The sequence below is a fragment of the Carlito syrichta genome, unplaced genomic scaffold, assembly GCF_000164805.1.
Source record: "Carlito syrichta isolate Samal-C Ts95f unplaced genomic scaffold, Tarsius_syrichta-2.0.1 Scaffold315133, whole genome shotgun sequence".
Taxonomy (NCBI): domain Eukaryota; kingdom Metazoa; phylum Chordata; class Mammalia; order Primates; family Tarsiidae; genus Carlito; species Carlito syrichta.
In genome coordinates, this window is record NW_007259229.1 from 159,338 (window position 1) to 187,263 (window position 27,926).

At 46.6% G+C, this 27,926-nt stretch overlaps 1 protein-coding gene across 1 annotated transcript in view; it reads right to left on the reverse strand.

Annotated features, from left to right (window-relative positions):
• The window catches only part of ACACB (acetyl-CoA carboxylase beta), a 112,787-nt gene that overhangs the window by 9,627 nt on the left and 75,234 nt on the right, over positions 1 to 27,926 (reverse strand). Inside the window, 17 exon segments of the mRNA XM_008072342.1 lie at positions 1,098 to 1,194; positions 2,675 to 2,795; positions 3,908 to 4,051; positions 4,892 to 5,002; positions 6,386 to 6,506; positions 8,112 to 8,209; positions 9,104 to 9,373; positions 9,471 to 9,593; positions 14,496 to 14,651; positions 17,150 to 17,353; positions 18,505 to 18,660; positions 20,351 to 20,566; positions 22,097 to 22,138; positions 22,391 to 22,447; positions 22,828 to 22,935; positions 23,025 to 23,124; positions 23,939 to 24,076. Coding sequence (XP_008070533.1) covers positions 1,098 to 1,194; positions 2,675 to 2,795; positions 3,908 to 4,051; positions 4,892 to 5,002; positions 6,386 to 6,506; positions 8,112 to 8,209; positions 9,104 to 9,373; positions 9,471 to 9,593; positions 14,496 to 14,651; positions 17,150 to 17,353; positions 18,505 to 18,660; positions 20,351 to 20,566; positions 22,097 to 22,138; positions 22,391 to 22,447; positions 22,828 to 22,935; positions 23,025 to 23,124; positions 23,939 to 24,076 — 2,262 coding nt within the window.

The window sequence follows — 27,926 nt, forward strand, 5'->3', positions numbered from 1 at the left end:
AGAGAAGGGGGGGGGAAGGAAGGAAGGAAGGAAAGAAGGACGGAAGAAAGAATAAAAGAAAGAAAGGTAACTAATAAGAGCAGCCCCTCCCCCAGGGAGTCCTAATGATATTTTAAGTGCTTGACAGACAGTACTGCTTCTAATCATCACAATAATCCCTTGGGGGGTAGAATTATTATCCCCATTTTACAGATGAGGATGTGGAGGCCCCAAAAGGATGAAGGATAAAGCTGGGCACAGTTGTTCAAACCTGTAATCCCAGTGCTTTGGGAGGCCGAGGCAAGAGGATTGCCTGAGCCCACGGTTTCAAAACCAGCCTGGGCAATTTGGTGAGAACTCGTCTCTATAAATCAAAAAACAAAACAAAACTGCACATGGACGTGCATGCCTGTAGTTCCAGCTACTAGGAAGGCTGAGGCAGAAGAACTGCCTAAGCCCAGCAGGTAGGTCAAGGCTACGGTGGCCGTGAGCGTGCCACTGCACTCCAATGTGGGTGACAGGGTGAGACTCCAAGTCAAAAAAAAAAGGAGAGGGATGGGGTTTTAACCCCAGGTCCAGTGCCAGAGCCTGGACTTGTAGCTACGACATTGTACCAGGAACCTGAGTGGTAAATTATGAGGACACAGCTTTGGACTCAGTCTAAGGAAGCACTTTCAGATGGCTGGCGCTGTCTAAAGAGATGAAGGCTACACAGCTGAAGAGTGAGCCGCTTGGCTCTGAGAGCATGCAAGCACTTACACTCCCACCTTGGTCCTTCTGAAATGGAATTCAGTGTCAGCATCTGTGCAGTTTTCTGGGGAGGCCACTCAGGGCCACCTTCTGATTCCCAAAGGGGACATGGCCCCAGTGGGTAGGAGACAGATGAGAAAGCAGGGTCTGGGCCCCCACAGGAGATGACTGAGATGCCTTCAAAGGCCAGAGACAACCCAGACCATAGGAAGAGTTTTGGCATCCAGAACATTCCCCAAATTGGCCTTTTCTTTCAGAAAAGTCTGGGGCCAGAAAGAAAACAACCCTGGCAGTCCCTAGCCTTGCCCCTGGGCCTCAGTGCCTGGTGAGGCCAGGTGTGTACAGTCTGTGGCTGTCCTCGGGGTTACCTTGCTCGTCCTGTCACCACGGTCTGGGCCCAGGGTGCCATGATTTCCTTGAAACTTCCCTGGTCGAAGAATCCACTCTGCCAGGTTCCCTTCAGAGCTGTGGGCAGAAGAGCAGAAGCCCAGGCCAGGGCGGGTGGTGAGTGAGGGCCCCAGGGTGTGCCTGGCTGGGCAGACCATCCTGCGATCTCTCTAAGGAGAGCTTGACCTTAACCTTGAAGCTCAGATGCCCTTCTTCCTCTAAATTCACACAGATCCCAACCCCTTGCAAAACAAAACAAGAAACGAAAACAACAACAACAAAAACAGGCTTGCAAAAAATGCAACAAGTCAGGAATTCAGTCCACAAGGAACATCCAACCACCATGGACTTGCCTTTCACTATCAATGCCAAACACCCTGAGATCCCAATCATGGTCTCTGTCATCTCTTCCCAAGAGGCAAAGAGAGCTGATAAATACCTCCTGGAAGGCGGGAGTTCAAGAAGGGGTCACCTGCCCTGAAAAACTGACACTCAGCTTCCTGGCAGCTCACTGCCGCTAATTACCATTTAACTGGGAAGAAAATCTCTTCCCACCCACCATAGAGAATATGATGATGTCAACTACCGCCACTGATGGGGAGAAGTGATTTAAACCCACAGCTGGCATAAATGGAGTCTGACGGTGTGAGGGGTCTCGAGCGGCGGGTGTGGGAGCCTGGGCAGCTGTGTGTGGGAAAGGCCAGCCGCAGCACCTGCCTGAGGACTGGCCTGACTAGAGGGAGGGACAGTCAGGGAGGAGCTGAACGTGTCTCCCTCCAGATAAGCGGGCCCTCAGCATCCACAGTCAAGGAAGCCCAAGAGAGATGGAGAGTGGGAGAAGCAAGCCATAGGGTCCCTCATGCTGGTCAGCATCTGGCACGCCCTGGAGGGTCACCTGTCCCACATCACACAGCTGAATAAGCAGGGTCATGTCTAGAGGCAGCAGCACATGAAATTCTAGACTCCAGATACAGTGACAACCCAGGAAGCTCAGTTTCCCTGCTGTCCTGGTTGTGCAGAATGAAATACTAGACCTCTAAGAGATAAACCCCTGCCCTGCAGAGAGAGAGAATGTGTGGGTGCAAAAGCATGGGCATGCCCATGCATGTGTGTGTTCACATGTGCTCTCGTGTGTGCATGTCTATAGAAGAAGCCAAACTGCCTATTCTGGGTAGATGCACAGAGTTCCTTTGTAAGGGTTTAGCTACAAAGTCAGAGAGACAGAACAAGAGGGAGGAAGGCAGTCTTCCTTCTGAAACACTGATGGTTCAGCACCAAGTTTCCCTCCAATGCGGCCATGGACCGTTTGGGGTGGGAGGCCTCACTTCCATGTATTAGCTCCAGAAGCCGGAGGCTATTTTCACCCACTCTGGGTCAATGGTTCAAGAAACTATGGAGTCAAATCTCTATTCCTCCATGCCCCCGCTGCATTTGATGTTGGTTATACCCCTCTGGGACATGGGAACAGATATCAATGCTTCTCCCTATATGCTCTTTATCCCAGGCCCAGGTAAGAAACCCAAGACCTAGGTTCCAGGCAAAACACTTTAGGACTTACTTGGATGAGGCCTTCCTGCAAGCATCCACCGGGGGTCGTAGGGTGCTTTGGATGGGAGAAATTCGATTTCTCTGTCAATGGGGTCAGTGGCTGTGATGATAGGGACTGGACTGCGATTATCCTAGAAAAGCAAGCCAAGTCTCCAACTCAGTCTCTGCTGCTTGTCAATAACGCCGCCCATCTGCTGTTTGTGCTTGCTCCTCTGACTATGATTACACCTGGTTATATGGCAATATCCCCTTCTAGGGCTTGGCAGTCCCATGGATTCTTCTGAAATCTACTTTATGAACTCCTGAGTATGTTCTGGGGTTCAAAGGAATTCACTGATGACAGAAGTGGAAAAAAAGGCAGGAAAGAGGTGCTCCTGCTGTATAAGACCAGATAAAACATATTAAAAGAAAAAGAAAAGAGGATGGCTAAGACAGTGGTAACAATTGGCATGCAGATGGCAGAAAGGGGCACCTAGGATTAAGAACTGACATTTGTGAAAATGTTCGAACATGGGGCCCTTGGCAGATGGTCTGGAACAAGCTGAACTCTGGAAATCAACCTTCTGGAAATAATTATAATGAAGAATATTGGCCCCAGTTGCCTGTATGGAATGTTACAGTTAACCAAGACCTGTGCCTACTCTTACCTTATTCTTAGCTACCATTCAACAAATCCCCTATGAGGCAGGCAGAGCAAGCATCATCCTCCTGGAACAGTTGAAGAAACTGAGACTCAAGCATTGGCCTGGCCAACATCGAGTTAAAGAAGCCCCCCCCAACTCACTGTCATGAGTAGCATTTCGTGAGGTCCTACCACGGGGCTCAATGCTAAGTACCACTGCACGTAATCATCATAGGACAGGGGCTATTTACTATCCCCACTTCACAGATAAGGAAGGACAGTGAGGCTCAGAAAGATTAAGAGACTGTCCCTGTGTCACATAGCAACCGAAAAGGAAGTCAGAAATCAAATCCAGCCCGACTGCAAAGCTCGAGGATTTGCTACTGTCCGAGGTCTTTTGTCAAGAGATGGCACTATCCTTTTCTAAAGGATCAACAGGCAGCACCCTTATGGTGTGCTCCCAAGAGAGCAAAAAGATGAGTGAAGAGCCAAGCCCAGTCACACCTGCACTGCTTCTTGTTTCCCACCTGCCCCCCACCCAGGAGGTGACAGGGACACAGCCAGCAAATGAGCTAGCCGACAGAGTCTTCCAGGCTCTCAGTTGCAGGGCGGACACAGTACCTTCGGCATGTAGGACAGCCACTCCAGGATGGTATACACTCCCTCAAAGTCATCTGGCACGGTGATATGGGAGACGCCATTGTAATGCATTATCTGCACACCACCCAGCTGATTGTTGGACGTGTAAACCTCTCTCCCCAGTACCTGCTTGGACACAGCATGGTTAGTGAAATCCTGCACGGCCCGGGGCCCTTTCCCCTGCTCCAAGATCATCTTGCTCGGTGGCTCTCAATCCTGGCCATGCTTTAGAATCACCTGGGAGCACTCATAAATCCTGACACTAGGGTATACCTAGACCAATTATATCAGACTCTCTGGGGCTAGGACCCAGGCATCAGTTTTGTATTTTTTAAATGTCTAGCTAATTCCAGTAAGCAGCCCAATTTGAAAGCCAGGGATGCAGCTGAATACTCTGCTCATTCCCAAGGCAGAACTCTAGCTAGTGTTTCTGATTCAGCAGGTCTGCGATGGGGCCCGACTGCATTCTAACAGGTCCCCAGATGATGCTGATGCTGCTGGTTCAAGAACCAGGCTTTGAGGCCCTCCATGGGGTCTGAGCAGACATTAAGCAAAGAGACTCTATAGCAACGTGAACAATGCTTGAATACAGTGAAAAAAGTAAAATACCAAACTGTGTATTCACTGTAAATTAACCAACGAAGATGGAGGGTGAGAGGAAACTGGACCAGAATTATAGAAGTTCTAGGCAAAAATTATTTTTTTTCCAATTTTCTGTAATGTGTAACACCACTTGAATCATTTTGTCTTAAAATGTCAGTGATATAGGAAGTTAGTTAGACCAAAATAGCCCAAGACTTTTTTTTTCTCATAATGAACTCAGATAACTACAAATTGGAAAAATAGCTCTCATGTCAGTAGGAATGAAACTAGTTTCACGTTGAGAAACAGCCCTCAACAGAGGACAGTGGAAATGTGAGGTTGACTCTGCTTGCTCCCCCCCCCCCCCCCCCCCCCCGCAGTCACCTTATTGAGAGCACCTGCTCCTGTGAGGATGATGTGGGAATTTTCCACCTGGATCACACGCTGGCCCAGCCGCACCAAGTAGGCCCCGATCCCAAGGGCTCGGCAGGTCACCTGTAGAGAGAGGATCCCCTTCTGAATTCTGGAGTGTGGCGGGGAGAGCCCAGGAGCCTCTTGGGCACAAGAGGAAGTTATTAGCCATGGCAATCTAGGGTGGGGCCAAACAGCAGAGGCAAAGCCTATTCTTCAGGGCACTCATCTGAGCTCAGCTTCCCACCTGGAAAGACGATTGTAGACCAGATGTGGTGGTTCACGCCTATAAACCCAGCACTTTGGGAGGCCAAGGTAGGAGGAATGTTTGAGCCCAGGAGTCCAACAATATAGTGAGACTTACAAAAAATATCAAAAAATGACCCAGGTGTGGTGGCATGCGCCTACGGTCCCTGGTACTTGGAAGGCTGAGGTGAGAGGATCACCTGAGCCCAGGAGGTCAAGGCTGCAGTGAGCTGTGATCATGCTACTGTACTCCAGCCTGGGCAACAGAGTGAGACCCTGACTCAAAAAGAAAAGAAAAGAAAAACAGCAGATCTTAAGAGGCCGTGTGTAGTTCTCCTGAGCTCTGCCATGACACGTTATCGCAGCTGCTTGCACAACCAAAATGATGTCTAGGAGAGTGTGTAAAAACTGGCAAAATCTGAGTAAGGTCTGTACTGAGTTTACAGCATTGTGTCAACGCCAATGTTCTGGTTTTGAGAAGGTGCTATGGTCATGTAAGATACTGTCATGGGGGAGGGTGGGTGAGGGTATGAAGGGAACTCTCTGTACAATCTCATAACTTCTGGTGAGTCCTAACCTATTTCAAAACAAGAAGACATGTATAAATATATTCTCTAGAAGACAAGCCTAAGGAAAACACTCACAGCCAGTGTTTTCCATCTTGGAAACTGCAGATCTGACCTCGCATGTAAAAATAAGGCCTTGAGAGACAGGTGATCACTAAAGAACACCACTGCCGCCATGGCCGCTACTAGACACAGAAAACATTTTGGAAAGGTCATGGGTGGAATGGGGAACACTTTTTTTTTCAAACCAGTTAGAGTCAGACAAAAGTTCTAAACACTCAACACCTTTATATAAGAGGAGATTGGATCTGGATTCAAACAAACCAGCCATAGAAGAATATTTCTGAGATAAATGTTAAAACTAAAACCAAACTGCGCTCCAATTATATTAAATAGTTGATTTTCTTGGGTGTTATAACAGTATTACAGTTATGTAAAAAGGAAACCTGAAGTATTTATGGGTAAAATGACATGATGGGGGGTTGGCTTTAAAATATCCTAAAGTGGGTACTGGGGATTGAGGAACAGGAGGGGCTGCTGTGATGCCCTGGGAGTTGTGTCCTGGGGCTCAGTATTGGGTCTCTCTACTTTTGTGATGATTTTAAAGTTTCTATCATGAAAAACCAAAAAATAAAAGAAGAGCAGAGGTGCTCACCAAGCTAATGGTCACGATCTCTTCATATGCCAGGGAGGACTCCCCAGCAATCATGCCTGAGCCCCTCAGGTTCTCCACGCCCAAGCCGTCGTCCTTCCCAACAATATCTGTGATGACATATCTTCAAACACCAAAACACAGGTTAAAGGCAGAGCCTGTGCCCAGACAAACCCAAAGATGATGCGCTTTCTGAGGACCCAAGGCAGGAGACACGGGAGCAAGGTGAAAGACGGAAAGTGGATAAAGCAGCCAAAGGCAAAACAAAAGCAGGGGTCTTAGGACCCTCACGCTGGGCAAAAGAGTTCTCAAAAGGAAAGGACAGCACAGGCAGCCACCACCCTCCTCCCCCCACCGAAGAGATATGCCTGTTGGAGGCTGTCTCGGTGAAATGTCACCCCCGCCCAGCATTCTTCCAAAAGCAATCTAGAGCAGCATTTGCTCTTCAGAGAGATGGGGACACATAGGGGAAGCCTGTTCGCAATAAGTTAGTCAAGTCCATGGACACAAAAGAAGCACAAGAAACACCATCCAGTCAACCCCCCGGCAGAGATCCACAAAGCACATTAGCATGTAAAGGTTCTAAGAAGGCCTGTAGTGAAGATGCTTATTAGATTTAAGTTAACCCGGTGTTTCTCAGACTCATCTGACTATGGAAATTATTGCCCCTCACCCCCATGGTGCATATCACTAACATTCCAGAAAACCCAGTCTGGGAAATTTTGATTTAGTCAATCCCACTGAGATAAACACAACTTGCTCTGGAAAAGACAGCCAGTAGCCTTTGAACGTTCTCAAAAATCAGACCCCTGCCTCAGCCTCACCAAACCACCACAGCACCCATTTGAATAACTTGGTCATGCGAGGGAGACCCAAAAAAGCCCCAGAATTATCTTTTGGAGGGCAGGCCCCTTGCAGTATAGGCTCCCCCTGCTAGGTAAGTGTTCCAGGAACCCATCGGCATCAGTGTACCAGCTGGCATTGTTGTGAGAGACTACATTCAGCTTCAGTGAATTTTTCTTTGCAGATTCTTTCAATACGCCTGTCCATTTCACGATGGGTCATTTACAAGCACACCTGCCCACACCCAGCCGTGTTCAGCGGTTTTTGGCCAAAAACAGCATGACCCCCATGTCTCCCTACCCTCTCTATTCACCCTGAGTGACTTTTTTTTGTTGTTCCCCTGGATGAAAAAGGTCCTCAGTGGGAAACATTTTGCCGCTGTGGAAGAGGTGAAACAAAAACTGGGAGAAGCACTTGGACATCAAAATCGACAAGTTCAAAAACTGTTTTGAGCAATAGATAGGTGCTTTTTATTGCATCAAATGGAGAATACTTTCAAGGTGACTGAAGTTTAAACATGCAAGAATACACAATTTTTTATAAACAAATCCTGGAGGTTTTTTGCATGCCCCCCCCCCCCCCAGTAAAATGTGAGCCTGCAGCTCCTGGGACATCATGAGAAGCAAATCTAATTCTCCTTGAATGATGTGTTACTTTTGTGAAAGAGGTGAGTCATTTTAGAATGGCAAGAATGGGTTCACCCTGGAGAACATCCCAAATGTTTAAGTCATCAGTGCCCCCAGTAGAGGCTCGGGAATCCCACTGTATAAACACCACCACCCCACTTGAAAATATGGCCACAAGCCTGGAGGAAGAGATGGATTGCCCATTACTAACTAAAATTAACCACCTGCAAAATTAAGGTGCTACTTAATAAGTTACTTACCTGGATGCACCTCCTTCCTCGATGTGCTTACAGTGGACGGAATTCAGGGAGCTGATTCTGGTGTAGTCTTGGGGGGTCAGGTACAGGTATTTAAATCCCTTAAAGATATACTTTAGTGAGGCTATGAATCCAGTTCCCTGCACTGACAGCTGTCTTGTTTTTTTATGTTAACACTGTAGGGTTGGATATCAATAACATGTCAATGACACATCAATACCTCTGATATCAGTGACACATTAATAACCTCTATATGCTGAAGGTCTGCTTTGAGCTAAGCCCTTTACCCCCATCCTCACAACACAGCCTCATGCCTTTCCTGTTCTTTCTGACTCCATGTTTCTCAATCTTTTCATTACTGCTCCCCTAAGGAGACTTCTCATTCTTTTTCCCTTATTGCCAGAATCCCACTCATGAAATTTTAAAGATACACTGCTTATGTACACAGAGTATATACACATGTATATGGAAATTATATTTCATTGCTGCCCCAAACATAATTTTTGTCTCCTGGGGACAGGGACATCACGCCTCCAAGGTTTGGTTGGAAAGAATGGCCACCCCCGTAGTCTCACACACAGAATGTGTGCCTTTCTACCATTCATCCTGTCCCGTAGCTGGTGTCTACACATCTCTAGATGATTTTTAAGAACTCCCCGAGGGCAGGGACGGTGAATCATTGACCTTTGCATTCTCCACACAGACTCGATTCACAAGAGCTCAGTATATATCAGTTGAGCGTTTATAAACTTTTTTTCATTGTCATCCCCCTAAAGGGGCCTTTTTAAGGCATTTTTTGTGAATTGTCACCACCCCCAATGAAATGTTAATACCACCAACAGACTGTTTGCTTGTTTATACACTATGTGTATCTATGTGCTTTGTAGGTAAAAAGAATAAGATTCTGTCACCACCCCCCGACAGGCACCATCACCCCCACTGAAAATATAACACTAGCTGAGCGGGACCACACCCCCATCGGCATCATGACGTACTTTGTGGGGGTCTTCTGGGTCCACCCATGCCACCTGGAACATGTGTTTGATCTCCTCTGCCATGCCAATACGGGCCCCGCTGTTGGCTGCCAGGTAGATTTTGGGGATGCCCTCTGCCCGGGCCATCTCAGACGCTCGCAGGTACAGAAGGTCTTCCCCTGGGCCAAAGGACCCAATTCGGAAGGTGATGTCATTGCCGATGACAATCGCGTCCCGCCCATCAGGATACTCTTGGGTCTTAAACCTCATCTTGAAGGCCACCATGCCCACCTGGCAAGAAGGTGAATGCACAAGAAAAATGAGCTTGTTTCTTCAGGGGAAACTTTTTGGAAGGGCGACTCTGGCCAGGGGCTGGGCTCTCTATTACCTCGTTTCCACCAGGAAGTCGGTTCATCTCCACCAGTTGGCCCTGCGAGTCCAACACTAACTCAGTGTACGTCAGGATATCCTTGGGGTACTTGTCTGGGGAGCCCCACAGTTTAAAGAGAGCCTAGGGAGAGAGGAGGAAAGAGGAAAAACTTGAAGTCAGTAGGAGAGAAATACCATCTTTCCCACATGGAGATGATTCACTGTGATTCTGGTGCAAGTTTTCTAGTTCTTTCTTTTTTGATGATGAAATATGTAAAGCATATTTTTAAATACCAATGAAGAGTGAAAAATAAACACCAGGTGCACATCTGGTGGCTCTGTCAAACCTTAGCTTTTCCATGGTTGCTTAAGGCTTTTTAAAGAAAGAAGAAAGATGCAGGTGAAGGCCATGGTTGTTGCCCTCCCCACCCAGCCCCCATAACCGTTATCCTAAATTTAGTGCCTACCAGTCCCATGCATGCTTTTATGTTTTTACTTTGTCATATATGCATCCATTAAAGACACAGCATTACTTTGCGTGACAAACTTTAAATAAATGGTACCACACTGGACATATCCTTCTGTGAGTTTTTCTACTCCCCCTTATGTTTGAGAGATTTATCCACATTGATAAAGTTTGCTCTGGTTTATTTCATTATACCTGCTGTCTAGTTTTCCATGGTGTGAATATATCACAATTTATTTATTCATAATTCTGTTTAGGAACATTTAGGTTGTTTCCGGTCCTACAGTATTATTACCAATAATGTTATAATAAACATTCTCATGGTCTCTTCTTATAAACATGGGTGAGTTTCACTAGATGGCTGAATGGATGATAAATAGATACATAGATGATACATAGCTACACAGATAGAAGATACATAAATAGATGATAGGTATGTATATATGATAGATAGGTGACAGATACATATATAGATGATAAATGATAGATGATACATATATAGATAGGTGATATATCAATAGATTATAGACACATGTAGACAACAGATAGATGTATCTATATGTAGATAGATAAATAGATAGATGAAGATACATAAATAACTGACAGACACACATATAGATGATAAATAGATGAAAGATACATATACAGATGATAGTAGATACGTAGAAGATAGATGAAAAACAGATACATATATAGGTGACAGATACATATGTATGATAGATGTAGAGAGATACATAGATACAAGATGAAAAATAGATATATATAGATGATAGATACATCTATATGATAGATAGTAGGTAGACACATAAACAGATAATAGATGAAAAACAGATACATATATAGATGATAGATGATAGATACACACACACACACACACACCCACCTCTGGGAGTAGAACTGCTGAGTCAGGGAATGTGAAGCTTCAACTTACCTGATATTATCAAGTCACTCCCCAATTTTTTAAACCTCTTTACAAGTCTAGTAAGAATGGAACTCCTTAGCACCACATAGTCTCCAACATTTGCTTTTGTCAATTTTTAATTGTTTACTCATCTGAAGCCGTACTGCGATATTAATCTGTCCTTTGCTGATTATTTGTGAGGTGAGCACCCTTTAACATGTTTATTAATCATGTGTTTCTTTTTGATGAGATTTCTGTCTCTAACTCCTGCCCATGTTTTTTTTTTTTTTTTTTTTTTTTATGGTTTTGCTTGTCTTTCCTCATTGATTTTTAAGTATTCTGGAGATCATCTAGTGCTAACTCTTTGCTAATGGTACGTCTGGGGCATGTCTTTTCTCTTTTATGTAAATAACTTTTAAGTTTTAAAGAAAATTAACAGGTCTTTTTCTGTATAGTTTATGCTTTTAACTGGCTCCAAGTGGCTTTAATCTTCTTGAGGTTTATTTTTGTTACAGGATATGGCAGAAATCTAAAATTATTTTTGGCTACTAGATAAGCAGGTTCCGCCAGGCACGGTGGCTCGCCTGTAATCCCGGTACTTTGGGAGGCAGAGGTGAGAGGACTGCCTGAGCCCAGGGTTCGAGACCAACCTGGACAATATGGCGAGACCTCATCTCTACAATAAATCAAAAAATGAGCCAGGTATGGTGGCATTGTTCCAGCTACTTGCAAGGCTGAGGTGGAAGGGTGGCCTGAGTCCAGCAGGTTGAGGCTGCGGTGGCTCAAAAAAAAAAAGATAAGCAGGTTCCCTGTATCTTTTACTGAAACCCACCCCTCTGATTCACAATCCCATCTGTGTGTCCTGTCAAGGTGCTGCTTGAGAGTGGCCTGATTCTAGGCTCCCTGTGGGGTCCTGCTGGTCTGTTTAACTCCATCACAGTAATACACCATTGTCTTAATCATTGTTGCTTTAAGGTAAGTTATGACATCTGCTAAGATGAGTCCTCCTGACTTTGTTCTTTTTCAAACCGTTTTAACTACTCATGGGCTCTTGCTTTCTTATACGAATTTTAGGATCAGCCTTTTAAGTTTCACAAAAAAAACTCTGGAATTATACTGAATGTATTAATTTGGGCAAAACTGACATCTTTACAAATACCAAAGCTATCTCTGCATTAATTTAGGTTTAAAGTATTTCAACAAAGTTTTAATATTTCTTCCATAAAGATCTTGTTTTTTGGTTGATTCCTAGGTAAACTTATGGTTGATCTTGATATTGCAAATGGTGTTTTTTCCCAGTTATACTGTACAATTACTGCTGGTATATGAGAATACAATTAATTTTTGTATACTGATCTTATATTTAGCAATCTTGCTGTACGCTCTAACTAGTTCTATAGATTCTCCTGTATTTCTTTTTCTTTAGTCAAGGTCTCACTCCACTGGACAAGCTTGGAGTACAGTGGCATGATCATGGCTCACCACACAGCCTCCAACTCCTGGGCTCAAATGATCCTCCTGCCTCAGCCTCCCAAGTAGCTGGGACTATAGGCACATACCATCATACCCAGCTTTTTTTTTTTTTTTTTTTTTTTTTTTTGGTAAAGATGAGGTATTACTATGTTGCCCAAACTGCTCTTGAACTCCTGGGCCCAAGCGATCCTCCCACCTCTGCCTCTCAAAGTGCTGGGATTACCAGCGTGAGCCACTGCACCCAGCCTTTTACATTTTTTTATACAGACATTTATGACATTTGCAAAAATGTTAAAAAAGGCCACTTTGCTTTTTTCTTTCTAGTTTTTATATTTTTTATTTCTTTTTCTTGCATTTTGCATTTGGGAGGAACAGAAGTAAAAAATGTGGAATAGAATTAGTGTTAATGGATATTTCTGTCCTGTACCTGTCTTTAGAGAGAATACATCTAACACTTCACCATTACGATCTATTAATTTTAGGTTGATATCTATTATCAAGATAACAAAATTCTCCTCTATTCTTAGTTTATTAAAACTTTTTTGATGAATAGATGCTGTCTTGTCAAATTTTTTTTACACCTATTGAGAGATTTACATTTTTTTCTTAATCTATTACTATGGCAAATTATATGGACAGATTTCCTAATATCAAATCACATAAGAAAATCACAGGATAAATCCTACTTAGTCTAAGCTTTTTAAAAAAATCATGGCTGGATTTAATTTGTTAATATTGTATTATTTTTGTGTCTATGTTCATAAATAAAATATCAAATTTCCCTTTTCCTAAAGTTCTTATCTGAGATTAATATTAGGATAATAATAATTGATCAAATGAGTTAAGAAGTATTCGCTTTGTTTTCTACTCTCTAAACAATCTGTAGACAGAGGGAACTATGTTCCCTAAAGGTTTGATAAAATTGTTAGAAAACCATCTGGACCCTGTTTTTTAAACTATGAATTCAATTATTTAATGCTTATAATCTACCCAGATCTGATTTTTCTATTTCTTCCTAAGTCAGTTTTGATAAGATATATTTTCTTTGGAAATTTTCCATTTCATTTAAGTTCTCAAATGTATGGGTTATCCATAGCATTGTTTCTTTATCTAACGAAAAAAAAAAAAAGGAACAGTTTGCTCCTGATTTAGTTATGCTTCTTCCCCTATGGCCCTTAAAGACAGAAGCAAAAGGATACAGACAATGACATTTTTTACCATAAAAGTTTCCATTTATTAAGCACCTACTGAATACATATACTTCTCCAAGAATCTTGTGAAGTAGGTACTATTGTTATCCTCATTTTACAGAGGAGGAAGCTGAAGCTCAGAGAGGTAAAGAAACTCGCCTAGTGACAGCAGAAGGCAAGGGGTAGACTAGCATTCACGCCCAGGCCTAGGTACCCCAAAGATCAGCTTTCCCTACTCCCCAGTATCCCCTAAGCCTGAGGCACAGGCACAGGGAGGCACAGGCACTTCCAGCCTACAGGAAGTCCTCCAACTCAGTTTCATAACCATCATTCACGAAGCAACGGTGGGGATGTGAGGAGACATCACATCACCAATGTCAGCAAGTTCAGTCCCCTTTAAAGGCTCTATGATATAAACAAATAAAGGCATAAAAAATATAATGGAGGAAACACACTAAAACATTATAGCAGGCACGAATGGTGAGAAGATACATACAGGTGAAATTCTATTTCCTTATTCCTACTTTTTTGTATTTTCCATTGAGTACTTCAATCATCAGAAAAACATAACAAAGCATTACTTTTTAAAAGCAGACTAAAAATTCCTCAAAGGCAGCGAGCCCATCCTTTTCCTTATAGTCTATCTAGCCTTAAAATTGTGCTTGGCAGGTAGCATGCACTTAATAAATGGCCACTAAAAAGATCAGAAGGAAACACAGCAAGCTGTTCAGCAATCTGTCATTAGGACGTAAGACGATGAGTTCCTTTTTTTTTCTTTTTTCCACTCTCCTTTATTTTCTGAAGTTTCTGTATCATATTACTTTTATCATTGGGGGAAAGTTAGATCTGGGGGAAGAAAATACCATGAAGTAATTCCCCACGTTAATTTTTTCCTTCATGAAGACTTGTTCTTTGGACTAGGTCTTCAGAAGGGGGACTAAGGACAGGCTTTGGTTCTGGCAGAGTCTGCTGGGGGGTCCCGGGGTGGTGCCGCATCTGAGCCACTGGACTTGCCTGCCTGAACATTTCCGGGAAGTCATAGATGTAGGTGGTTCCCAGCGACTGGGCCTGGAATCGTTTGGCCTGAAGCAAATCCTTGGTGACGTAGGGAGTATTTATCATCATCCCGTGCTGGGGCCCCTGTTTGTTGCCAAAGGAGTGAAACATGATCTAGTCAAGAAAGAAAGAAAAGTAGAGAGTGAGGAAGGCAGGTCTCTGAGAACCTCGCAGCCCAATTTACTTCTACCCCAGCTCAATGAAAATGCTGTGGTGGGGAGCAAAATGTGCCGTGTCACTTTATGATGGGAGTGCCTGGGATGGGTAAATTCTCTTCTTCCCCACCAAGGGCAACCAGTAAAAGCCTCCACAGTTCCCAAACAGAGCCATCACAGTGCCCACAACAAACAAGGGTGTGTATACAAACTGATGAAATCTGAATTCCGCCTGGGCTGGTGTTAACAATGCTGTACCAGCATCAATTTCCTGTTTTGATAATGTACTATGGTTAAGTGAAATGTTACCATTAGGGGAAGCGTACCTGGAAACTCTCTGTATTATTTTTTTTTCTCTGTACTATGTAGGCAATTTCTTGAGAGCCTGGAGTCTTCAATTATTTCAAAATAAAAAGCATATAGGCCAAGTGCAGTGGCATACATCTGTTATCCTAGCTACTTGGGAGACTGAGGTACAAGGATCTCTTGAACCTAGGAGTTCAAGGATAGTCTGGGCAACATAGTGAGATCCCATTTCTTTAAAAAGTATGGGCCAGGCTCAGTGGCTCAGCCTGTAATCCCAGCACTTTAGGAGGCTGAGGCGAGTGGATTGCCTGAGCCAACGGGTTCAAGACCAGCCTGGGCAACTTGGCGAGACCTCACCTCTACAACAAATCAAGAATTAGCCAGGCATGGTAGCGCACGCCTGTAGCTCCGGCTACATGGAAGGCTGAGGCAGAAGGATTGCTGGAGCCCAGCAGGTTGAGGCTGGAGTGGCCATGAGCGTGCCACTGCACTCCAGCCTGGGCAACAGAGTGAGAATCCAACCTCCCCCTCCTCAAAAAAAGTATGTATATATACTTACATATATTATATAATATTAGGAGGGGGACCCCCCAAAAAACAGAATTTTTGGGGGGGAAGGCAGGTTCCTTGTAGTACAAGGTACCCCCGCTAGATAAGTGTTCTAGGAACCCATCGGCATCAGTGTACCAGCTAGTGTTGTTGTGAGACGCTGCTTTTGGCCTCAGTTAATTTTCTTTTTTAGAGATTTTTTCCAACGCATTTGCCCATTTCATGATGGGTGATTCACACAACTTGCCCACATCTCACTGAGTGTTCAGCAGTTTTTGACCAAAAACAGAATGGTACCCATGCTCCACCCACCCCATTCACCTGATCTTGCCCCAGCAAATTTTTTATTTCCTCAGATGAAAAAGTCCTCAGTGGGAAACATTTTGCCCATGAGAAAGAGATGAAACAAAAAACAGCAGAAGCACGAAAAGGCATCAAAATTGATGAGTCCAAGCTGGGCTTGGTGGCTCAGCCTGTAATCCCACGCCTTTGGGAAGCTGAGGTGAGTGGACTGCCTGAGCCTGTGGTTTCGAGACCCGCCTGGGCAACTTGGTAAGACCTCATCTCTACAATAAATAAAAAATTAGCTGGGCATGGTAGTGTGCACCTGTAGTTACAGCTACTTGTAAGGCTGAGGCGGAAGGATCGCTGGGGCCCAGCAGGTCGAGGCTACGGTGGCCGGGAGCAGCCACTGCACTCCAAATCTGGGTGACAGAGTGAGATTCCAACTCAAAAAAAAAACCAAAAAAAAAATTGATGAGTCCAAAAACTGTTCTGAGCAGTGGAAAAAGAGTTTTAATAGGTATATTGCATCAAACCGAGAGTACTTTGAAGGTGACTGAACCTCAAACATGCAAGAATACACAATTTTTTATAAATAAATTCTATTTTGGGGTCCTCTCTCGTGTATGTGTGTGTATGTGTGTGTATGTGTGTGTCTCTATAAATGGCAGTCAAAAGGATATTTGATTCACTTTTCAAAAGTTTATTCTAAAACACATATGGAGAAATGCCTATTTCCCTAAGTGACCCAATCTGGGGGCTGTATTGTAATCAACCACAGTACTTTACATCTTATGCCAAATATGGCCACAGAATGGATTAAACTTTGGAAGATTCGTTCTAGCAGAATGAACAGCTGGGATGCAGATGCTAACATGTTTATCAAAAAACTCAGAGAGGCTACCCGACTTAGGCACAGCATAGAAAGGCAAGATGGCCACTGAAGTTACTTTTTTTTTTAAGTCTGGGTCTCATTCTATGGTCCAGGCGAGAATATGGTGGCATGACCATGGCTCATTGCAGCCTTGACCTCCTGGGCTCAAGTGATCCTCCCACCTCAGCCTCCCAAGTAGCTGGAACTATAGGCATGCACCACCACGCCTCGCTAATATTTTGATTTTTTTTTTTTAATAGAGATGGAGTTTGGCTATGTTGCCCAAACTGGCCTCAAGTGATCCTCCTGCCTCGGCTTCCCAAAATGCTGGGATTACAAGCGTGCATCATGGCACCTGGCCAAACGTACCTTCAATTTATGTTTCAATGTCCTGAGGAGCCTATTTGGTCCCTGACTTAGACCCCACAGCCCAGTCCAAGCCTTACATTTCCAGATCTGGAGTCAGTCACTTCTTTGTAGAGGCTGATGTCCAGGTAGTAGCCTGACTCATTGGTGATGAACAGGCGGATGGGAATGGCACTGCCAGTGGTGGTCTGGCGGATGTTGATCTTGACCTCAGCCTGTAGCACACGGAGTTTCCACAACCGGCTACCGTAGCGCATAACCATGGAACGCACAGACTCCTCGATCTGTCCCAAACATAACAAGTCCCGACTCAGAGCCCATTTGCTCCATGCACACTTGCAACAGCACTGACAACAACACGATGACAAGATCTACTGAATGCAAAATGCCTGGGACATAGTATGTATCCGACAAAAAGTATTAGCTCCTAACAACCAAAGGCATCTTGGGTCTCGGTGGTTCAGCCTGTAATCCTAGCACTTTGGGAGGCTGAGGTGAGTGGACTGCCTGAGCCCGCAGGTTCGAGACCAGCCTGGGCAATTTGGTGAGACCTTGTTTCTACAATAAATCAAAAATTAGCTGGCCATAGTAGCACATGGCTGTAGTTTCAGCTGCTTGGAAGGCTGAGGCAGAAGGGCCACCGGAACCCAGCAGGTCGATGCTGGGGTGGCTGTGAGTGTGCCATTATGCTCTAGCCTGGGTGACAGTGAGACACCCTCAGCCTCAGCCTCCAAGTAGCTAGAACTACAGGCGTACGCCACCACATCTGAATAATTTTTTTATTTATTGTAGAGACAAGGTTTCGCGCTAAGTTACCCAGGCTGGTCTTGAGCCCTGGGCTCAGGCAATCCTCTCACCTCCACCTCCCGAAGTGCTGGGATTACAGACATGAGCCACTGCGCTCAGCTGACATCATCTTTACATAGCTCTCAAGCCTACACTCATTGTCTCCTTCTGGAACTTTGTGGACTGGCCCTCTGCTTCCTATAGATGCCAAACTAGCATACTAGGCCATCTTCCATCCCACAATCACCACCCTAAAAAAATATCTCCTTCACAAGTCTGCCTGCTCTGAAGGACTGGCTGAGGGAGAACGCAAAATGCTCAGCCATCAGCCTCAGGGTCTTACTCCCCGCCCCCATCCACATGCAGCCCCCGATGGGGCCTGGGACTGGACAAAATTGTGTTTTGCCAGATCTTTCAAGCACCCGTGTCAACCTTAGGACGAAGCACGCCTACACAGGGCTGTGGCTACAACACGGCTCTGAAACTGGGCCAGGGGAGGTTTATTCTCCTCCTGCAGCAACTGAGGCTCAAATCCGCATATGTTCCTCCTGGAACTCTTAAGCATCAGGAGACAGTACCCCAGAGCAACATGCCATGGAGAGCCATGCGAGGGTGTCCCACAGCCCGACAACATCCCCTGAGGCCAGACCTTGGAAGGGTCCATGATGACCGTGGGCACAAAGTTGAGGAAGATGTGGTTGCAGTCGGTGCGCACACTGGTGTTGTTGAATGCCACCTCCAGCTCGTCCATGGCCTCCAGCAGCAGCCGCTCCCCCTCGTTCTGCAGGTACTCGAAGGAGGCTTCCTGTCAGGGCAGAGGAGCAGTGGCTCAGGCAAGGGCTGGGGGGGGTGCAGAGGCAGGAGGAAAGCACCCCCTCCAAAGGGTGTGCCGGAACCACAGTCCTGCCTCCAGGGGTAGCTCCTACTTCCAAGGTGAAGGGTGTCGAAGCCCTGCCTCTAGGTGAAGGGGCAGCAGAACTGTCAGGTGGACTAGCTACGCCTTTTATTTTCTGAGCTCTGACCCTTGTCATCTAGGACTCTGCAGAACCTGGAGGGATGGTGCCTTTGCCTCTGGGGCTAGCCAGTTCCTAGAGGTGATGAGCAGCCCACCTGTGGGTGTCCTTTCCAAATACAAAGCAACCAATCCAGAGCCCACGTCCCAGCCACCCGCTGCACCCAAGCTCCACCTGCCCGAATCACCCAGGCCAGGTGCCAGGCAACTAGAAGCAACTCCTATACCCCAGGACCTGCAGAAATTACTAAGATGAGTCCATCCCAAACTGCTTATCCTACCTTACCCATTTCTTCCCTAGGAAACCACAGTCGAGGCTCTTGTCCATGTCCTCCCCCACTCCCTCTGCCTCCTGACCAACCCTGTGCTTCCCCAAGTGACCCCCACATAGTGAGCCCCTTCTTGAGAACTGTGTGTACCCAAAAGTCCCTTCAATGGCAGTTGTCTCCTGATCTGTTGGCATCGCCACACCTCGATACCAAAACCCATTAGAACATCTAGTTGACTGAGGTAGCAAAAAACTGTAATTAGGTTAATATCCATCAACAGGGGATTCTAAAAAAAAAAAAAAAAAAATTACACACATGGTCCATCCATGCAAGGAAATAGCATGCAGTGGTCCTAAAGAAAGTCTCCAAATGGTCTGTCCACTATGAACTCTTATCTGCAACATTAGAGCTACCACTCTAGGTTGTAAGAATGGAATTTTCTAGAAAGTGTCAACAACTCTCAACCCAATCCTTGAGGGCTGATTCCTCAATGGCAGGATTCTGGGTTCTTTCATTGGATCTATTTACTTTTTTAATAGAGACAGGACTATTGCTTAATAGGTCTCCCTCTGTCCCCCAGGCTGGAATGCAGTGGTGCACCCACAGCTCACTGAAGCCTTGAACTTTTGGGCTCAAGTGATCCTTCTGCCTCAACCTCCTGAGTAGCTGGAACTATAGGTGTGTACCACCATACCTGGCTATTTTTCTTTTTTTTATTTCTGTAGAGATGGGGTCTCACTATGTTGCTCAGGCTAAACCTGAACTCCTGGGCTCAAGCGATCCTCCTGCCTCAGCCTCCCAAAGCACTAGGATTATAGCTATGAGTCACTGTGCCTGGCTCCTTTCATTTGATTTTTAAAAATTTTCACAATATAATCAAATATTATTTTTCCAAATGCAAGAAACAATGGAAAGTGATCATTTACTCAATTGGCAAATACAAGAGACTCTGAACAATCTTTCCATCCTCGCAATTCTCTTCTCCTGCAGAGAGTGCCACGTGATACAGGCAACGGATCCAAGTGCCACCCGCTGGGATGTGATCACTGGCCATTTTGCTCTCCGCCTCCCGCCCCACACTAGAGTACCGCCAGGGCAGGGCCACAAGTGCCTGGGGCACCCTCGGTCCCAGCGTGCAGCCCAGGGTCCTGCAGGAACTTGAGGAAGAGAAGGCCAGGGCATGAGGAAGAAAGAGATGCTCCGAGACAACCTACCTTTGTAATCAGGTCTGAGTGCCTGATGATGGCGCGGATGAAGAATCTGTGGTCCGTCACTTCTGCCCCTTCCTTCACCCTGGCAGCGCCCAGGTAAAGATGCATCTTGTGGTTGGCGCAGGGCACAGCAGTCAGGTCGAAGTTACGCATCCGGCTGAGCTCCAGCTGGAAGGCCAGGGCGGGCTCCAGGTGACGGTAAATGCGGTCTTCTGCAAACTGTAGGCCGGTCGGAGAGAGAAGACAGACATGTGCACACGCAATCTGATGCTGGGACTACATGCCTGTTGGGTCCACACCCCTCTCTGCAGACCCCTGGTATCCACGGGTTTGACACTCAGAAGTGTAGCGCTCATAGTGTTCCCTAACTGTGAGTAATCTCCAGGTCTCCAGAGTTGGAGTCTGTTAAGATCTGAGGAGGGCCGTGAGCATGGCAAAACTGGGGAGCGGCCTGCCTCTTGAGTGAGCTCTGCCAGCCCCCAGCACCTGCCAGCGGGACCAGGCTGCCCTCTACCTGCCACGGCAGGCACCGATTCTCAAGAAGCTGCTAACCCCTGGTTTATTGAGGAAACTGGTCCCTCAAAAGAAAGCAACTAATGGTGCTGGAGACCAAACTAAATGATAATAATAATAATAATCCAGGAATGGCAGCTCACGCCTATAATCTAAGCACTTTGGGAGGCTGAGGCAGGAGGATCGCTTGAGGCCAGGAGTTTGAGACCAGCCTGGGCAACACAGCAAGACTCTACCTCTATAAAGTTTTATTAAAATAAAAAAAAAAAAGAAACAACAACAAAAAAACAAGTCTTAGCTGGAAAAGTAAGCCTGTGGATAAATTAAAACACAAAGAAGCCGGGCTCGGTGGCTCAGCCTGTAATCCCGCGCCTTTGGGAGGCTGAGGTGAGTGAATTGCCTGAGCCCGCGGGTTCAAGACCCGCCTGGGCAGCGAGACCTCATCTCTACAATAAATCAAAAAATCAGCCGGGCGTGGTGGTGCATGCCTGTAATTCCAGCTACTCGGAAGGCTGAGGCGGAAGGATCGCCGGAGCCCAGCAGGCCGAGGCTGCGGTGGCCGGGAGCGGCCACTGCACTCCAGTCTGGGCGACAGAGTGAGACTCCAACTCAAAAAAAAAAAAAAAAAACACAAAAGGCTAAATTTTGGGGGCTCTTGAATCTGTGTTGGGGACAAGCCTGCCTGTTCTAGAATAAGGATCAGGAAACTTTTTCTTAAAGGATCCGATATTAAATGTTTTAGGGCAACGGATCATCTAAGCTTTGTCACACCTACTCAATTCTGCTACTGTTAGAGAAAAAGCCATAGCAGACAATACAAATCAAATGAACAGACCGTTTGGAGCCTTTCTTTAGGACCACTGTGGCTGTGTTCCAATAAAACTTTATTCATAAAACAGGCAACCAGACTGCAAGTCAGTTTGCCAAGCCCTGTTCTACAACAGCATAAGAAAAAGAGGTTGGTAAAACATCGTTACTGAGTACACCAGCAAGTCCAAAAATTATCCAAGTGAGACAGAAACCTGTGGTGAGGCTGAAAGGGCAAGACTTGCAGGTCTGAGCTCCAGGCAGGAACAAGAGAATCTCCTTGAAAATACAAGTCCAAGGAAGGCTGGAGTCCACACAAAAGTTGCCACATTCTGGAATATGGCGATGCCTTAAGGACTGGGAACTATACTCTTCATGATTACCAAAGAGGTCAGGGAGGAGAGAATCGATCATCACTACTGGTCATACCTCATCTCTTGCTCTGAATGTGAAAAACTTGGGAAATTCTTTCTGCAAAAAGAAATCCAAGTAAAAGACAATTATATCAAGCAAAAGTCAACTGATATATTTGCACACTTATTTCGTGACTGTGAACCTGACCCCGTCCGCTTCTACAATGAGGCACTTGCAAATCACCTGAAAGGCTTTCTCTTTCCTAGTGACTGAGCACCTCCACCCAGTTCACAGAGGAAAGATCAAATAAACGGCCCCACCGAGGCTGGGGAATGGAAAAGACTCAGAGGGACTGCGAGTTGGACTGACCTCTTGGGCAATCAGGAATGTGATTCTTCGGAGTCCATAATCCACAAGGATATTTTTCTGTATTAGAAACCAAAGACACAATGGAATATTCTTGGGCCATAAAAAGGACTGAAGCACTGCTGCGTGTTGTCACAACCTGGAGCTGTTTACTGAGTGTGTTCTCTGTGCTCGGGACTAGCCAAGCAGTGGAGATACTATGTCATTTAATCACAACAATACCCTGGGAAAGAGAGATGCTGTCCCCACGTTCAGCCACCTCTGTGCAAGGTCACTGGCTACGAGGAAGGGTAGGCCTAGGAAGGGGGCCAGGTCTGCGGCTCTGAGTCTCTGGGCAGGACAAGCTCCCCAGCACCACTTGGGAGCCCCAGCCACCTCGCTGAGACCAGCCCCTTTCCCTTCTAGCAACTCCCTCAAAACTGGAGGTGTGCCCAGAGTACCTTCGACTGTACAAACATCCGTAAAATGGGCACCAGCGCCTCATCCTCCAGGTGGTCTGCATGCTGGATGGCCACATTCAGAATGTGGATGGGCTCTTCTCTGAGGTTCTGAGAGAGGAGAACAGCAGGTGGGGTAGGAGGGCTGGGGGTCACAGGCCACTCCCTCCCCAGGCTGCTCCCTGGGTTCGGATGCTCACCTTGCCGTCATCCTCAGAGTATAGGGAGGTGCGGGCCGTACTGAAGAGGGGGGTGTCTTTGGGCATGTTGGCAAAGCAGGAGATGACTTCATCAAAGTTCCTGGGGGCACGGGTGAGGAGGAAGGGCTAAGGGGCTGCTGCACCCTGGGATGAGACCAGGCATTCCAGCCAGGCTAAGGGGAGTCCCAGGCCCTCCCTCTTTCCCAGCCAACATGCTGTGATCTCATCCAACTCTGTGCAGAGATCAGATGGTCCCCTGTCTAGGTCCAAGGTACTGGATAGGGTCCTTCCCAAAAGGGAAGAATGAATGCATGTGGCCCGTGAGTAGAGATAAAGGAAAGAATGCCAACACTTTAGGGTATCTGCTGGACTTGAGGTCAACTCATGACTCCCCCTTTTACTGGCTGAGAGATACTAGAAACCTCTGAGTCAAATAAGGATATTAAGAGTTAATTCCTACACCTCATGAGGCTTCTGTGAAAATTCAATGAGACAATTCAAGCACAATGCATCATACGCAGTAAAAGGTTGAAAAAGAGACCATCACAGTAACAGTACTAATAGCTAACTTACTGAACACGTCACTTGCATATTAATTATGCTTTAAATACATTATGTCACATATACTGTCTCATTTAATTTTCAAGGTGCCCCCATGAAGTAGGTCCTTCTATGATTCCCGTTTTACAGAAGACAAAACTAAGGTCAGAAGTTAAGTTGTTTGCTCAGACTCTCAGGAAAGGCAGAGCCAGGATTTAAACCCAGGCAAGGGGACACACAGGCTCCCACTCTTGGCTACAACGCTGTTAATATTCTGCCACCCACGTGTGCAATGAACGGGTGGCAGCTGGAGAAGCCTGCCCAGCACCTCTGCCTGGGGGTTTGGGAGACGGGAGACAGGCCATGCCACATACCTGGCAAAGTCCTCGAATCTCCTGAAGGCCACCATGGCCCCCATGCGCTGGCAAAGGGGGGAAAAACCACTGTCCATGAAGAGCTCCGTGCTGTGCCTCAGCAGGTCGGGGTTGGTGACACTGATGGGCATGGCCATCCTGCGGGGGCCAACAAGCAGGTGTGAGGCAGCTGTCTGCAGACCCAACCCTGAGTACTGCTCCCGCCTGGAAAATTCAGTGAGCTAGACCAGGATTAGAACTCTTCAAAAGGGGGCTTAAAAAGGGGTGACGGGGCACAGAGGTTGGGGCTGGGGACTGAGGGGTCAGCTGATTCCTCAGGATGTGGTATAGAGTAAGAACTTAACAAGTGAATGAATGCATGAACAAATGAATGATGCATGCACACAAGGCTAGTCCCAACACAATCTCCAGGTAAACCCAAAGTGGTGAACTTAGCCTCACAGAGAACAAACACTCCCAGAGTCAACTTCTCCAAGTTCTCGGGCAGCTGGAGACAGGGCAGGCTTGGTTCCGAGGGACACTCCAGGCCCCTGAGCCCCTCATTCCTCCCCCTCCATCACACCGGATCCTGGAACAGAGCCAGCAGCCTTTTAGAGTCTAGACAGCTACTGCTCCCAGTAATGGCTGCCCACCAGGCGCAAATCCAAATAGGTCAGCCAAGGCTGTCAGAATCAGGCCCTGGCAGCAGGTGCAGGAGAGGTTATCAGACGATGTGCAGAAAAGTCAACAACGCAGGCCTGAGTCCACTCTTCTGAGAAAGCAGACCCAAGTACAAGGCCGGCCCTTGGCTAGCATCCAGGAATGTGGAGTTGAGGCATATTCCCACCACTCTCTTACCCCCCACATCAGGGGGACTCACTGTGCCCAAACTGTACAAACAATGTGACTTACGCAGAAATCTGCTTTCTTCTGGGAGCTGGGATTTTGATGCTAGGCAGAGGTGTCTACGTGACCAGTTGCCAAGGAAAAGCCTGGGGTTGGATCTCTAACAAGCTGGCAGACAACCCTTTACACTTGTTGTCACAAGGGGAATTAAGCATGTCCTGGGTGGATCCACCAGGAGAGGGCCCTGGCAGCTTGCATCTGGTTTCCTCCAGATTTCTCTCCAGTACCTTTTGCCTTGACTAACTCCGCTCTGCATCCTTGAAATATAACAAGTCAGAGTCACAAAGGCTGGGCACAGTGGCTCACATCTGTAACCCCAGCACTTTGGGCAGCCAAGGTGGGAGGGTTGCTTGAGCTCAGGAGTTTGAGACCAGCCTGGGCAGCATAGCGAGACCCCATCTCTACAAAAAAATTAAAAAGTTAGCTAGTCATAATGGTGTGCTCCTGTAGTCCCAGCTATTCGGAAGGCTGAGGGAGGAGAACTGCATTAGCCCAGGAGTTTGAGACCAGTGGGGCAACATAGTGAGACTCCGTCTCTACAAAAAAAAAATTAAAAAATTAGCGAGGCATGTGGTATGCACCTGTAGTCCCAGCTACTTGGGAGGCTGAGGTAGAAGGATCATCTGAGCCGAGAAGGTGGTAGTGATCTGTGATTGTGCCACTGCACTCCAGCCTGAGCAACAGAGTAAGACCCCCAACTCAAAAAATAAATAAAATAAACAAGTCAAGCCATAAGCATGACTGTGCACTCTGAGTCCTCCTGTTGAATGATCAAAACTGGGAGTGCTCTTGGGGACCACCAACACAGGTGTGTGCATTTCTATCGGGTACCCTGAAAACAGGATCCAGGCCCCCTGCTCCCAGACAGCTCAATCCAGAGGCCACAAACTGGCATGGCCGTGTGGTAGAACACAACCCACAGACGGACTTCGGTTCCTACAGCATTCTTTAGCATGCATGAACTAACACGCATTCACTTAACACAAAGGAGCTGTCCTCATTGGAAAATTCAGGAGTTTCAGATTTCACAAACAAAATCTATACTTTCTGCTTTCTGTTGGGAAAAACACAGAAAAGGCCTGGTCGTGATGGCCACTTTTCTGCAGGTCAAGAGGGACAGACTAGGGGCCATGGCCCCATAGCAGGACAGCACAGCCACTTCCCACCAGGGCCAAGCCCAAGCCGCAGCCCGCATGAAGCACTGCCAACCTCTCGTGTGACCTCCCTTCAGGTCTTGGCAATCGAGTCACCCTGTACCTGGCTCCACAGACACAGCAGTTGAGGGCCAAGCCAGGCCCGCCTGGGGGAGACTTCACTGCACACAGCCCTTTACGGAGGCCTCGAAGGGCTGGCTCCTGCGAGCAGCCACATGCCCAGAGTAAGTTTCCAGCACTGAGAGCAACAGTGAGAACCTTAGCCGGCCAGGGAATCCCTCTAGGATCCTCAGTGTCTCTCTAGGTCAAAAGAGGGCCAACCTGTGACCCTGCTGAAGGTGACAGCCAATAACCTGGATATACGACAGGGGACCCAAAAAAACCGGGATTATCTTTTGGAAGGCAGCCCCTTGTAGTACACTCAAAATTTGTTGCTCTGGATCAAACGGTCAACCAAAGTTTTTATCTGGAAGTTTTGAGAACGACATGTCACCGTTTGCAGAAAAAATGTCCCGAGCTGTGGCAAACAGGTGAGACTGTTCTTCCACCAGGACAGCACACCTGCCCACACCACCCTGAGTGTTCAGCAGTTTTTGGTCAAAAAATGGCATGACCCCTGTGCTTCGCCCTCCCTATTCACCTGATCTCGCCCCAAGCAACTTTTTCTTGTTTCCCTGACAAAAAAATTCCTCAAAGGGAAATGTTTTGTTGATGTGGAAGAGGTGAAACAAAAAACAGCAGAAACACCAAAAGGCAACCTGTTTTGAGCAGTGGAAAAAGTGTCTTGATAGGTGTATTGCACCAAATGGAGAGTACCTTGAAAATGTCTGAAGTTTTATAAAAATACACAACTTTGTATAAATAAATTCTGGGATTTTGGGGGGTCCCCCTCGTATGCGTAGGTCACAAGGCATAACCCACAGCCCCCAGGAGAGCAGTCCTTCCTTTCCTAACAGCCTGAACTGCTGAGACAATTACATCAAAAGAGAAAGGAATTCCTTCTCAGAGACAGACAGTTGCAAAAGGCCTTAACCAATACAGCCCGCAATCCCCAAAATGATCCCAGACTGCAAGCAGTCAGACCCCTTTTCTCTCTATGGGACAAAACATCACAATCCTTTTTTTTTTTTTCAGAAATAAGAAGAATAAAAATAAACAATACGTGGGAAAGGAGGTGTCTCATAGGGAATCTCCTTTTTCTTTAACACAGAGCAGCAGCACCTTTCTTCTCAAAACCAACAAAAAGAGACATGAATCTTTGAAAATCCCAAAAGACCAGAAAAATCCCTGTTGCCCATATAGATCTGATCAGCTAAACCCCCAAATCATGAGGACACCATTGTAGCCACAAGCAAGGCCTTGGGAACCCACTGGAGACCCAGAGTCAGGGAGCAAGGGAGAGTGGGAGAGCGAGCTTCGAACCCAGGGAGACAGAATTGGTTCGGGAGAAGGCATTACACTCTACCTGACTGGAATGGTACTTTGGGTCCTGAAATAAGACGAATTAAAAAAGAGACTATGAGAGAGCAACTCGGACACATCAGATGGCCCCAGGTGACAGCATCGAAGGGATTCATGGAACTGTGGCTTATGGACAGCAGACTACAGCGGACAAGGACAGGCCCCGGCACCTGACTTAGAGGGGCCTCAGATGGGGTGGAAAGAACAGGGGCTGGACATGGTGGCTCATGCCTGTGATCACAGCACTTTGGGAGGCCAAGGGAGGAGGAATGCTTGAGGCCAGGAGTTCAAGACCATCCTGGGCAACACAGCAAGACCCCATCTCTACAAAAATTACAAAAATGGCACGTGCCTATAGTCCCAGTTACCCGAGAGGAGGCACGTGCCTATAGTCCCAGTTACTCGAGAGGGTGAGGCAGGAGGATCGCTTGAGTCCAGGAGGTTGAGGCTGCAGCGAGCCGTGATCACACCATTGCACTCCAGCCTGG